Source organism: Saccostrea echinata, unplaced genomic scaffold, assembly GCF_033153115.1.
Source record: "Saccostrea echinata isolate AGI-Se365-2 ecotype Australia unplaced genomic scaffold, CSIRO_AGI_Sech_v1 ptg000002l, whole genome shotgun sequence".
In the NCBI taxonomy this organism is placed as follows: domain Eukaryota; kingdom Metazoa; phylum Mollusca; class Bivalvia; order Ostreida; family Ostreidae; genus Saccostrea; species Saccostrea echinata.
This window is the reverse complement of record NW_026889751.1, coordinates 30,678,627-30,691,485: the sequence shown is the minus strand read 5'-3', so window position 1 is coordinate 30,691,485 and position 12,859 is coordinate 30,678,627. Positions and strand designations below refer to the sequence as shown.

The 12,859-nt window shown below is 34.0% G+C and overlaps 2 protein-coding genes across 3 annotated transcripts in view; one reads left to right on the top strand and one right to left on the bottom strand.

Moving 5' to 3' along the window:
• LOC133177085 (mitogen-activated protein kinase-binding protein 1-like) overlaps positions 1-12,859 on the bottom strand; it is a 67,646-nt gene that overhangs the window by 11,094 nt on the left and 43,693 nt on the right. For both annotated transcript variants that reach the window (XM_061312188.1, XM_061312182.1), the window contains exons 20-23: positions 7,405-7,469; positions 1,274-1,342; positions 833-972; positions 344-432 (exon numbers count right to left, since the gene is read on the bottom strand). In XM_061312188.1, coding sequence (XP_061168172.1) covers positions 344-432; positions 833-972; positions 1,274-1,342; positions 7,405-7,469 — 363 coding nt within the window. The remainder of the gene's footprint in view (positions 1-343; positions 433-832; positions 973-1,273; positions 1,343-7,404; positions 7,470-12,859) is intronic.
• LOC133177137 (uncharacterized) overlaps positions 1-12,859 on the top strand; it is a 92,871-nt gene that overhangs the window by 58,368 nt on the left and 21,644 nt on the right. The window lies entirely within an intron of this gene.

The window sequence follows — 12,859 nt, the reverse complement described above, 5'->3', positions numbered from 1 at the left end:
CTGGAAGACTCTAAAATAACAGATGCAGGGTCAGTGCTGGAAGACTAAAATAACAGAAAAGTCAGTTACACTGAATGATCCTAAAGATGACTTAATTTATTTGGCTTTGATGGATAGATACAAAAATATTAACCATTTTTTAACTTTTTTCCACCATATAAGCTCACACAGAAGTGATAATATAGCCCATTCTCAATAGGAGCTGGCTCCGGGGCCAAAAAACTTAGACGAGCTCTCTTTTGACCTCAGTCTCACTTTTCTACTATTAATTCCTTTGGTAAAAGTGAGACTGAGATCAAAAGTGAGCTCGTCTAAGTTTTATGGCCCCGGAGCCTGTACTTACCAGCATCCAGAGTTCTTTCTGACAGAGATGATCTACTGGATCCCCGGGGGAATCTCCTGCCACCCTGACCAGTGAACACTGTGAAGGAACTGTGAATGCGAGAAGAACTTATATAAACTCAAAACACAACAAAATACATGAAGACAGAATTTGATAAACTTTGACATATATCCTGGAAGAGTGTCATATGTGCTGATTGAGGTCAATTTGGTAGCATTGTCTAATATTCTGTAAATGTATTATAATTAGCATGTATGGTATTTGGTGGCAATTGATTTTTGAACAAATTAGCATAGATTTGATTTTGTGCATTTCTTAATATTCTAAGACTTATTTATATGTATATGTGCAAGTCATTTAGCATTGTACTTGATTTAGTGTAAGCTGCTTTCTGCCAAAGGCACTAAAAAGAATACACAGCCAAACGTAATACGTTTACAGTATACAAAGTAGAGGATCAAGTTCTGTGTACTTAGTTCTCTAACTGACCTGCTGTTGGTATCTACTGAACCCTCGCTGGGAGGGTAATAAATGACCTCAGGGGATTCCTCGTCAAGGTCATCCAGGTCGTCCTGGCTGCGATGAAATGACAGTCGATGCCACTGAGGATCTTTACCATCAGCTGAGCTCTAAAGGAGAGAATGACCAATGGTCAGGACTGATGAATACATCTGACTTTGCTCTGTAGATAATACTGTGTATTTTCCATACATACATGTACAAGTAATGCAGACCCTCAACAATAAAATTTCTCTAAATCTAGACCTTTCAAAACCATGATCTTCACATAAAACCAACTATTTCAGATAAAGCAGTTTCAAGACAAACACTTAAATATCAACCTTCTCATTTTTAAACTATCTGTTTCAAATGCTTTCATACTAAAAATGAAAAAGAGATGACTAGGTCACCCATGTAATTCTTCCTTACATTTTCTTCTTTCTGTTTTCTGGGGAAGAAATCATCATCCTCATCCTTGCTAGGAATTCTGGGAATTTTCTGAAAGAAAAAAAACCCTTTGTCAATCACTGTTGAAAACTTTTAATGTCTTAAATTGCATGAGAACTAATGGAAAAAATAAAGAGATAAAGAGCAAGCTGAATCAAAATATAGGCCTCCATTTTTGGTGCCTATGGCCAGGATTACTACATACTAGATATGAATCTTATCAAAATAATTTTGAATTATAAACTGCACTTACAAAAAAAATCAGCTTTTCCAGACTGAAAAGGAGAGCTAATAGCCTTTTAAGAAATTGGACAATCATGATACACTCTTTCCAATTTCATTCCCAGGAACAATAATGAAATTAAAATGTGAACAATAGTCTATAGTAATATATGCTCACAAGTCAATCAAACAAACTTTTCAAAGAATAAAAATCCAAGAAACTGTGTACATCTATCTATCTTTGGTGATATTTTTCAGGGATGAGGAAAAATTGCAAAATTAACAACATTAACATTTTTTATTACATATATATTTGGCTAATGGTGATTTTTTCCCCCTTGTACTTTGCTGCTATTAAAGTAAAGTGCAGTTAACAATCTCAAAAGAAATGGTTATTCTTTCTCCTAATTTCGTAAGTTTGAACTATGCCCTGTTCCTTCTTACCCAAGTACAATGCAAATTTTAAATTACAACATTGTCCCAAATTCTGAATATCTTGTTCTCATTTTTTTTTTAAATTTCACCAAATCTTACACCTTTGTGCAATATGTGAAAAATTACAATGATGAAATCAAATGGATAAAATGTATGCAAATTAACAGGAAATATTCCAATAATTTTAACTCATGAGGAAACAATGGTAGTTCCATTGTTGGGGGTACATCAGCGTTTAACATTTGCTGACATGCCACGCCACACTATATCAATGGCACATGTCACTGTCAATCACTGTGCCGATTTCTGAAATCCTCTGTAATGGCAGTTTGACGTCAAAATAATGACGTATTAAACATGTTAAAACAATGCTTGCAATTAAGAGCAAGATTTAAAGAAAACATAAAACGACCCTTTAATTTACATCTTAATCCAATGTCGGTATTCCTGGTGATACACGGTTACACTTGAGGTTAGCTTGATCCTTCCTCTAATTTATTCAGACATTAGTAGAAAAGGACAGGTGAACTTTTAAAGGTCAAGGTTATACAAAGTCTGTTACAAACAAACCAGTTTATAAAGCATTCACTTTTAAGCAGTCAGTGTTCAAACATAAATATTCTAAAAATACTGAAGCAATAAAAATCAATTGAAAAAAAATAAATAGTCATTATAATTTTAAAATTCTAATGAAACCAAACTTATTTTGTAGTCACTTCACAGAAAATTTCAAACTTAAATACTTATAGTTCTCCTGTATATACACATTTTAATTTGTAAACTTAGTATGTTAATTTAATTACACAATCAAGGGGATGTTTATACTATCAATGTATAACCCCCCCCCTTTCTTGCAAAACTGTAAATGAAAGAATGTTGCTTCAAGAAAAATACAAGTATCATGTGCAATATTTCATGTAATTCTACACCCCCCCCCCATCCCCCTTGAAAAAGAAATAAAAAATAAAAAAATTGGCCCCCCCCCCCCTTCCAAGTATTTGAACTTAGTTTTTTTTATCAGATGTTCCTAATGAAAATTGCAAGAATGATGTAACTTCTATCTTTAAGTCTACTGACAAATTAAACTTTGATTAATGATTTCTCATGCCTGGGCCTACTTGCTCTGTGTACAATAACAAAAGCTCCCTAATTCTTTAAAAGACATTTTCTTCATTGACTTCCTAGGAACAGCTGACAGATGAATCATTTAGAAATAAGGAGAAGGAGTCCTCAACAAAGAAACTCAATACAACTGTACGTAACAGCCTAAAATTTAGCGCCAACCTTAATTTATCAATTAATCAACATGAAAATGGGAGAGAATTCAACAGTATAAAAGCCAGGTTGTGTAAATGTCAAGTGTCCAACTTGTTTATTGTTAAAATCAACATTCTTATCATCCAAAAACTGCCAAAATTCTTTAAAGTAAGAAAAACTCGGAGATTTACAAATAGCCTCTAGATTTTACTATCAGGAGAAGATTACGGTAAGCACAGGTGTTCTCCCTATACAGTGGTTAAATACTTCAAAATGAACTTCCAAGGTACAATTAACTGTGACTTCAGTCTCGGACCACTCCTACCATTACTTAAATTACGTACCATTGTAAAGTAGTCTAAGAGTAATCTCTAATAAGGGCCATAGTTAATTCTTGTCCGAGTCCTTCTGCCATTGGTAAAGGACTTTTAGTGCTTATAGTAAGAATAAACCACTATGTCAAACTCCAATTTCTTAACTATTGGTTAAACAATGCTGCAATCCTATCATTTGAAATACCATTGTGATGTAGAATGACAGAGTACAGTGTATATGGATATCAAAGTGAAATAGATTACTACCATGAACAAACACATCTATGATTCATATGGAAAATGATTTTCAAGGAATCCCTTGTTTTTTCTCATTTAAATCTACTTCACAAAAAAGGGAAGCTGTTCAACATACATCTCTTTGAAAATTTGTTCGGAAATTTTTTAAATGACCTTGAATTTCATATTTTGATAAGTACGATGTCATTGATGTCAAAACTGCTAGGAGCTACGGACGATCTCACGTCTAATGCGACAACAATGTACTCTCCACAAGATATTTGCTATTATCTCTACCCCTGATCAGTCACTTCATCTCGTTTTCAATTTTTTTTGCATGTCAATACACATTAACATAATCCTACAGCTTTTAGCTTTCAATAAATCATAAAGGAATTTCTCTTCATATCAAAGTCACTACACAAACCACTCTATTCCGTGGATCAGGGGACAACATTCCAGAAACATGCGGATTAACGAGCCAGGCAGAGTGACAGAGTCCCCCCAGGGCTGTTGTCTATGGTGGATTATTGTATGTCTATTGCAGATTATCCATCATTTATTGGGGATTATCCATCTATCTCCTTGGCCCCCCTCCTCAAGATTGTTTCCCTTAACAAATCCAATTAAAACAACCTTCCACACACAAATTCAGAATTAAAGTGTCAATTATAATGCACTATCTGGAGGTATACACAAAGGTTATCTTTATGACTGTATCTTCCTGCTCATATTCTGTAAGGTAAAGATAGTGAGGGGATTTATAAGACATACACCATCTAGTCCAAACAGTTTGACCAACCCAACCTACCCCATTGTGTTCGCAAGTTATGCATGTAAAATAAAATGAAGCAAAATATACAATGATAGGCTATTAATCTTTATGAGATAATTCACTTTAGTGCAGAAAATCTAGTGGCAAAAATAAATGTAAAATGCCCTTGTGATAAATAATGCATTACATTAGATTTTTAATGTTGTATTTAAATGAAAATAAATGATTTCTTTTTATTTACATACAAAAATGAAACCTCATAAATGAAGCATAATTTCACTATAGAACTGAACCAGGGATTTGAATAATTGGGTATATAGACAATATTTTATTTGATTTAATCATTTGTCAAAACATTAAATATTACTGCTCATATTGACACCTTTCACTCTATACGTTCCACGATTAATCCATCTTTTGAAATAAACCATTAGCAGTGACTTTTATAATCCAAACACATGGCCAGACTGAGTTTTCTTTATTCATCAAGAATAAAAGCTTTCAAACCAATGTGAAAATGGACATCATATGTTTCTTTGTTTGAAAATAAATTGCTATTTACTCATTTTTTGTTACAAAAGAATAAAAATCATTATTGATTGTCTGTATTTTTAAATCCAGCACAATGTCAAGTGTGCATGAATTAATGACAAATATCCCCAGTCCCTGCATGAATTAATGACAAATATCTCCAGTCCCTGGACCACTGGTCACTGAACTTCAGGTCATAACGGTCATGTCTACAAGTCTTCAGGTTCTTTTTTTTTTTTTTTTTTTTTTTTTTAATTTTTTGGATTGTTTTATAAAGTAGATTTTCTCTTCAACTTCAATTTCAACTTTAACTTCAATTTAAGTGTTAGATTATTATAGCATCATCTACTTATTACTATTGATTAAAACAATCATCTTTATAAATGTCTCATTTAAATGATCCCCGTGAGGCTGTCTGTTTCTTTCGTAGTTTTATTACTACTACCTACTACTACCTACTACTAGCTACTACTAAAGATTGACAATAAAGAATGTCAAGTTATATCTGTCCTAAATCCAAAACTCAATAAAAAAGCATCAAAATTGTCAAAATTAAACCAGTTAAATTTTCAGCTTGAAGGTGAATCAGCAGGGTAAATAATGCAGATTACGATGCCATCGTGTTCCGCTTTACAATGACTGAACGATGAATGCTCTCCAGACCCAAATCATGTCCTATCTCCCTATATAGCCTACGTGTCAAACAGATTTCCAGGTCAGGTCTTTGGAATGAAAGAAATGAAATTTAATAACAGGACACTTGTTGTTACTTCGGGCAGATGAAGTGTTTTTATTTGGTACAGTTGGAAGCCCGACACAGCTCTCTTGTGATCTAGCACACCCTGACACATACTTTTCACATAGAGCTAATCCCTTCACAGAGTATGGTGCAGATATATTAACCGTGCCTGTATGTATTTAATGAAATTCCAATCAGAAAATACTAAGTCACTGATATTCATGCATGGCGATATATCTAAAACTCTTCAAAATCTTTACATTATTACATATTTTGTTTATATTTCTCAATAGAATATACAAAGAGATTCACGGGCAGTTTTTGACACTGTAAATGCCTATGGACTACTTTTGTGTTTGTGACATCAAAATATGTTTTTCCTTCTCTCCATTCCTAACGACATCATATACACATAAATCTGATGTCACAAATATCCAATGAGCTTTCAGTAACCAATGTTTTTAGGATGTTTATACCATAAATTCAAAGAAATCCTATTCATATGAATTGGGAAAAAAATGTATTGGTTTTAAAATATGTAATAAAAAGGTTATTAACTTAACGTTTAATATTAGGAAATATTATGCCCGCACTCCATCTTTGCACAGATGCCGACCTCACAAGCTCTGTCAGCTTTGCAACATGAAGACCTCGGGCGGACATATTTCTCAATATTCAGTCAATAACCTAGAAGTATTTTTTAATATATATTAATAAATAAAGTTTCATCATCCTGCTCCTTCCTACCTTATTAATTACGAAGTTCAACTTAAGTATGACATACTTCACACCTGAAATTATTAAGTACAACTGCAAGAAAAGAAAACTTAGAAATGTTTGCTCTTAGTCATTTTTAAATCCTACTTCATAATAATCTTATAATCATCCATAAACTTATAGCAGCTAATAAGATTCTATATTACGTAAAAAATTAAATATCAAAATTCTGCCATCTCATTTCAATTACATAACGAACTGAATACCAGACCGTCTGTATAACACTTAACAAAACATAGCATAGACAAAGCTTAGAGTTATGGTAACAAGCTCTTTTTTGATAGGATGGGATTATATACCATGTTTATTTTAATTTACTGGATTAAAGTCTTATACATCAAATCATTCAGAAGATCTGGAGACAGTGTCTATATTATACATCAAGAAACTATGGGAGTGATGGTATGCCATTAATTATATTTAATCTCAAAAACTTCACAGACTCCTAATATTTTTGCAAGATTGTCTCCCTGATTATTTTCAAAATTAAGTCAGGAAATAAAGAGTGATATCAGTCAATTTATAAAAGATATCAAGTTAACATATTGACCTCATTCTCTGGAAGTAGTACTTGAACAAACCTTAATGTTCACATCAACAAGAACCTTCCTCCCACTTTGAACGAACCAATTATCTATAGTCCTATTGGTTCATCAAAAATGCAGCAAAATCAGAATCCTCTTTACCCACAATATCCTTATTCCAAGTGAAGGAGTCAGACTTAATTTATGAAATACTTATACAACAGACAAGAAACTTTAATCAGAATTATTTGACTGGCTCAGGTGAGCTTATTAAAAAAACGACAGTAATATTAAGTACTCACTCTTGGCGTGTTCTCAGTCTGCTTCAGAATCACAGTCTCTCTTCTAACTTTCTGGGCTTTCTGGTCTAAAATACAAAGTACCTCTTGATAAATATTGTCATCTTCATCATCACTAAGACTCTCATCAAACCCTGATGACCCCGAATCATTGCGGTCCCACCACCCTCCATCCTTCTCAAGGCCCCACTCATAAGTTTTCTGATCCCAAAAGTCAACATGATCAGTTTTTATGTCCTCTATTATTTCATCCCAAAATTCATCCATCACAAACTGTGTAGGAAGAACGGCTCTCTTTCTATAACCATTCTGATTATACCCAAGGTGGTCCCTATAAGGCAATATTTCGTAGAGAACTTGTGAATTGTGAAAATTTGGTCTTATATAGCGCTGCTTGTACTCCATTGTGTGGAATGATCAGTGAGGCAGCTGATCTGTGCTTTAAAATAACAATGCATTAATCAGCTCCTGTATATCCACGTGAATCACTGCGAAAACTGTCGACAGTCAGTCGGCATAGCCTTAATCCAGGGTCTTATCCACTGGCACATCGACAGAAAACAGTTATCCCAAATCATTTACACTTTTATTGCACATCAGTATCTTTTTAATGTGTGACACCCTTAGAAATATGAAGTGGAAGATTTGGTCCCCCAAAAGATAACCGCTTTAATTAAATTGAGATAGAAGTGGTCTTTTCCATAAATTGACCACTAAAATCAGGACATCTTATTAGGTTTGGTACCAGCACCTCTTTGGCTCCAACAGAACAGATCAGGTGATTTGGCACTGCAACACTTCAAATCACAACTGCAAGAGTAAAGTGCTATTAAGAGTTTTCAGATCTTTAATTCTGACCTATGAATGGATAAAGTTTATCTCTTCCTAATCCTTAAATCCCCTGAAAAAAAATCTGTTTATTGATTGTTTATGTCGTCCTCACAACTGGCCTTGTTCTTGGGGGGCACCTGTTGTAGCCCTGTCTATTAAACTGGACACAATGGCTGAACTTCCAGTCCAATACACATCATACAATTAATTCATTAAAGCATTAAAACCTAATTAATCCCCACACAGAGGGGGCTGAAACTCGTGGAATAGGTGTCAATTTCAATATTTTAATTTCACTTAACATGATTAAAATCCTAATGGATTTGGAGTGTTTAGTTATTACCTTGCTTACTTAAGCAGTTCTGCTCTCTTTAATAGAATGTCAATCACTTTAAAACTTGCATATTTTCAGTAAATAAATGGCGTTTGAATGTTAAAATTTTTTTTTTAAATATTGGAAAAATTGAGAGAAGGCCGGTGTAGCATTAAAATTTCAAAAAAACTAGATGTGTCAGTAACGACACGAATGCCCCCACAAGCAGCCAAAATTTCAAATGCAATATTTAGTTTTAAATTTGTATTTGAACTTGAATCATATTTTCTTAGGTAAAATACCTGCATATACAATTTCAATCTTATACATACATCCCTACAAAAGTTAGAGAGCAGAGACTGAACATTTCTAATTTTTTTTATAAGTTCAAGAGGTATAACTCTGTCAAAATCATCAGACCATGACCAAATTCAAACTTGACCTGTATTTTCTGGTAAAATACCCTACATATGCAATTTCAATGTACCTTATATATACATCCCTACAAAAGTTACAGAGCAGAAACTGAAAATTCCTTATTTTTTCCTAAGTTCAAGAGGGATAAATCTGTCAAAAATCATCAGACCATGACCAAATTCAAACCTGACCTGCGTATTCCTATGACATATCCATATGTCAAATTTAAGTTGAATGTGTGCAACTGTTGCCGGGATAATGAACAGAAAGTGAATGGTGACGGAATGATGGAACAGGATATCACTATATTTATTATTTATCATTATCTTGAACTTGATGGGACCGAGAAAAATTTTCGAGATATCCAAGGATTTGAGATATCGAGGGTAAAACACTTAAAGAATAAGTGGTTGGGACTTCAAAATCACTTCGACATATCCATGGTATTCGAGACATCAGTGTTCAAGATACCGAAGTTCAACTGTATTTACTTTTAAAAAATAAAATCTAGATAATTATAAAACTAGAAATATGTCCATAGGACATGAATGCCCCGCCAAGGATATATTAGTAATGCAACATGAAAATTGTATTAGTGTATGAAATTTGATGAGAATATCTTGAAAAGTTTCTTTAAAATTGATATTGAAATCTAAAAAGTTGGATATAGATGGTAAATTCTCGCCAAATTATGTATAAGTGCATAAACTTACATAAATATATCTTAAATGGTTTCTTTAAAATTAAGCAAAATGCAAATCTAAGAAAAGTGATGTCAAGGTCACAAGAAAGTTCAAGGTCAAATGTTTTTGATGCAGTTGAATACTTCTCACAAATACGTATCAGCATATTTAAGTTTGATAAAAATATTTTGAATGGTTTATTTAAAACTGAGCTACACACTGATTTAAAATAAATGAAGTTAAGGTCAAAGGAAAGGTCAAGGTCAAAAAATGCTGATGCAGTTGAAAAGGTCACATCAGTTTGTATAAGCATATGATGTTTAATAAAAATATTATGAATGTTTTCTTTAAAACTGAGTTAAACACAAATTGAGAAAAGTGAGGTCAAGGTCAAAGGAAAGGTCATGGTAAAAAAAATATTACGCAGTTGAATAGCTTACATAAGTATGTATCAGTACATGAATTTTGACACTAATTTAAGAAAAGTGAGGTCAAGGTAAAAGAAAAGGTCAAGGTCAAAAAATGTTGATGCAGTTGAAAAGCTCTCATCAGTATGTATGAAGTTTGATAACACTGTATTGAATGGTATCTTTAAAATTGAGCTTAACACTAATTTAAGAAAAGTAAGGTCAAGGTCAAAGAAAAAGTCAAAGTCAAAAAATATTGATGCAGTTGAAAATCTCTCATCAGTATGTATCAGCATATGAAGTTGATAAAAATATCTTGAATGATTTCATTAACCCTGAGCTAAACACGAATTTAAGAAAACTGAGGTCAAAGTCAAAGGAATGGTCAAGGTCAAAAAATGTTGATGCAGTTGAATAGCTTACATCAGTATGTATCAAAATATGAAGTTTGACTACACTATCTTGAATGGTATCTTTAAAATTGAGGCAAACAACTAATTTAAGAAAAGTGAAGTCAAGGTCAAATGAAAGGTCAAGGTCAAAAAATGTTGATGCAGTTGTATAGCTCTCATCAATATCTAGCAGCATATGATGTTTGATAAAAATATCTTTGATAGTTTCTTTGAAACTGAGCTTTGAACAGAGCTAAACGCAAAGTGTGACGGAAGGACAGACGGAAGGACGGAAGACAGACATGACAAACACTATATGCCCCGGCCATATTCATAGCCTTGCATAAAAATTAAATCTATACGGTCATATTTCAGCCTGTCCACTTCACTAAGGAAGTGTTGAGGAGATGAAACAGATATTTGAGGCCAGAAGCACAAAGTGAACAAATAAGAAAAATAACAAATTTCTTATCACCAATTACATGTAATGATTTATGGTACATCTTATATTTATCAGCTTAACACATACATAAAAAACAAATATTCTGGTAGTTTGCATCCCTAAAAGCAACATTTTTGCAATCTTAGTCTGGGCAGGACTTCCTTCATTTGGGTGGGAGGAAGAGAGGGTGAGGAATTCCTTCATTTTGGTGGGAGGAAGAGAGGGTGAGGGATTCCTTTATTTTGGTGGGAGTAGGAGAGGGCGAGGAATTCCTTTATTTTGGTGGGAGGAAGAGAGGGTGAGGGATTCCTTTATTTGGGTGGGAGAAGGAGAGGGTGAGGGATTCCTTTATTTTGGTGGGAGTAGGAGAGGGTGAAGGATTCCTTTATTTGGGTGGGAGTAGGAGAGGGTGAGGGATTCCTTTATTTTGGTGGAAGGAAGAGAGGGTGAGGGATTCCTTTATTTTGGTGAGAGGAAGAGAGGGTGAGGGATTCCTTTATTTGGGTGGGAGTAGGAGAGGGTGAGGGATTCCTTTATTTGGGTGGGAGGAAGAGAGGGTGTGGGATTCCTTGCCATTGAACCTCCATAATGTCAGGATGACCAGACTGACCCAGTTAAATAGGTCATACATGTAATGTGGCCCCCTTTATAAATTTCTGTTCAAGGTCTTGTTTATCAAGAAGGCCTCAATTCTTTGGAATATTTTGCCATGACCTTAATCTCTCTACTCTTGCAACATGACTTTTTATCTTTGAATGGAAAAAAAAATCCCCATAAGGAAAATCTTGATTCTCCAATTATAATCACATTATAAGTCACTCATAGAATAAGAGGGTCATCGACCTTAAAGGTCACCAGAGAGTAATTACATGTGCCCTAGTTCCTTGCTACACTGTGTTCTTTTTTTCTTATGTACTCCTTTGTAAACTTGTCTGCCTTCACACATCATAATAAATTCATCAGAAGGGCAATATTTTAAGCAATATTTCATAATTATTTAACAATTTAAAGTTTTGCTTTAAAAAAAAAAAATATTACGGTTGATATCTCATAGTATATGACTTTGATTATTATGTTTTAGCTCCCTGTATTCCGGATTAGATTCAAAGAGTTTAGTTTTAGACTTCATTGAATGTAAAAATATGGACCCCCATTGTTGTCGGTCCCTACCCTGTGGAACATTGACTGAACATGCTTAAATCTTCATAACAAAAGTGCAGTATGCAGCATTTAAATTTATCATTCCTCTAAGAAGAACACTACAATATACAAACATATATATCTCAAACACAGATATCTCAAATACCATGGATATGTCGAAATGATTTGGAAGTCCTTACCGTATATACTCGCATATAAGTCAGTCCGCCTATAAGTCGTTTGTATTTTTAAGCTTATATAGGGCTTGACACTCTAAAATTCAATCTTTTTATAACTTGCCTATAAGTTGGACAAAGAGTTCTGGACCAAAGTTTAACTCCAAAAAAACTGACTTATAGGCGAGTATTTACAGTAAGTATTTTACCCTCGATCTCGAAGTTTCTTCTCGGTCCACTCGAGTTCGAGATAACGAGGTTTAACGGTATATCAGTGTAAAAATTAGTACCCAAGCAGTTCTTGAGTGACTATGACCACAGGCACCTGACAATGCTTGGTTGGTGTAACCCCCCTCCCCCCCCCCCCCAACCTTTCCCAACTTATCATACCAATACTTCATTATTTGATATCATTTTCCATTTTTGTTAAGATTTAGAGATAACCCATTTACAGTAAACACACAGGTTGTCCTGCTTTGAGGGAGATTTTCAACATTAATACAGCATTACCAATGTAAAAATTCTCAGAAAGAAGGAGGGGGGTTACGCCAACCATTTGTCAGGTGCCTGTGACTTTGACCCCCTTTTTGTGCTACAATCCCAGTCTGAGAGGCCAAAACTTTAACAAATCTCTCTACACAAAGATTCTGTACAAAA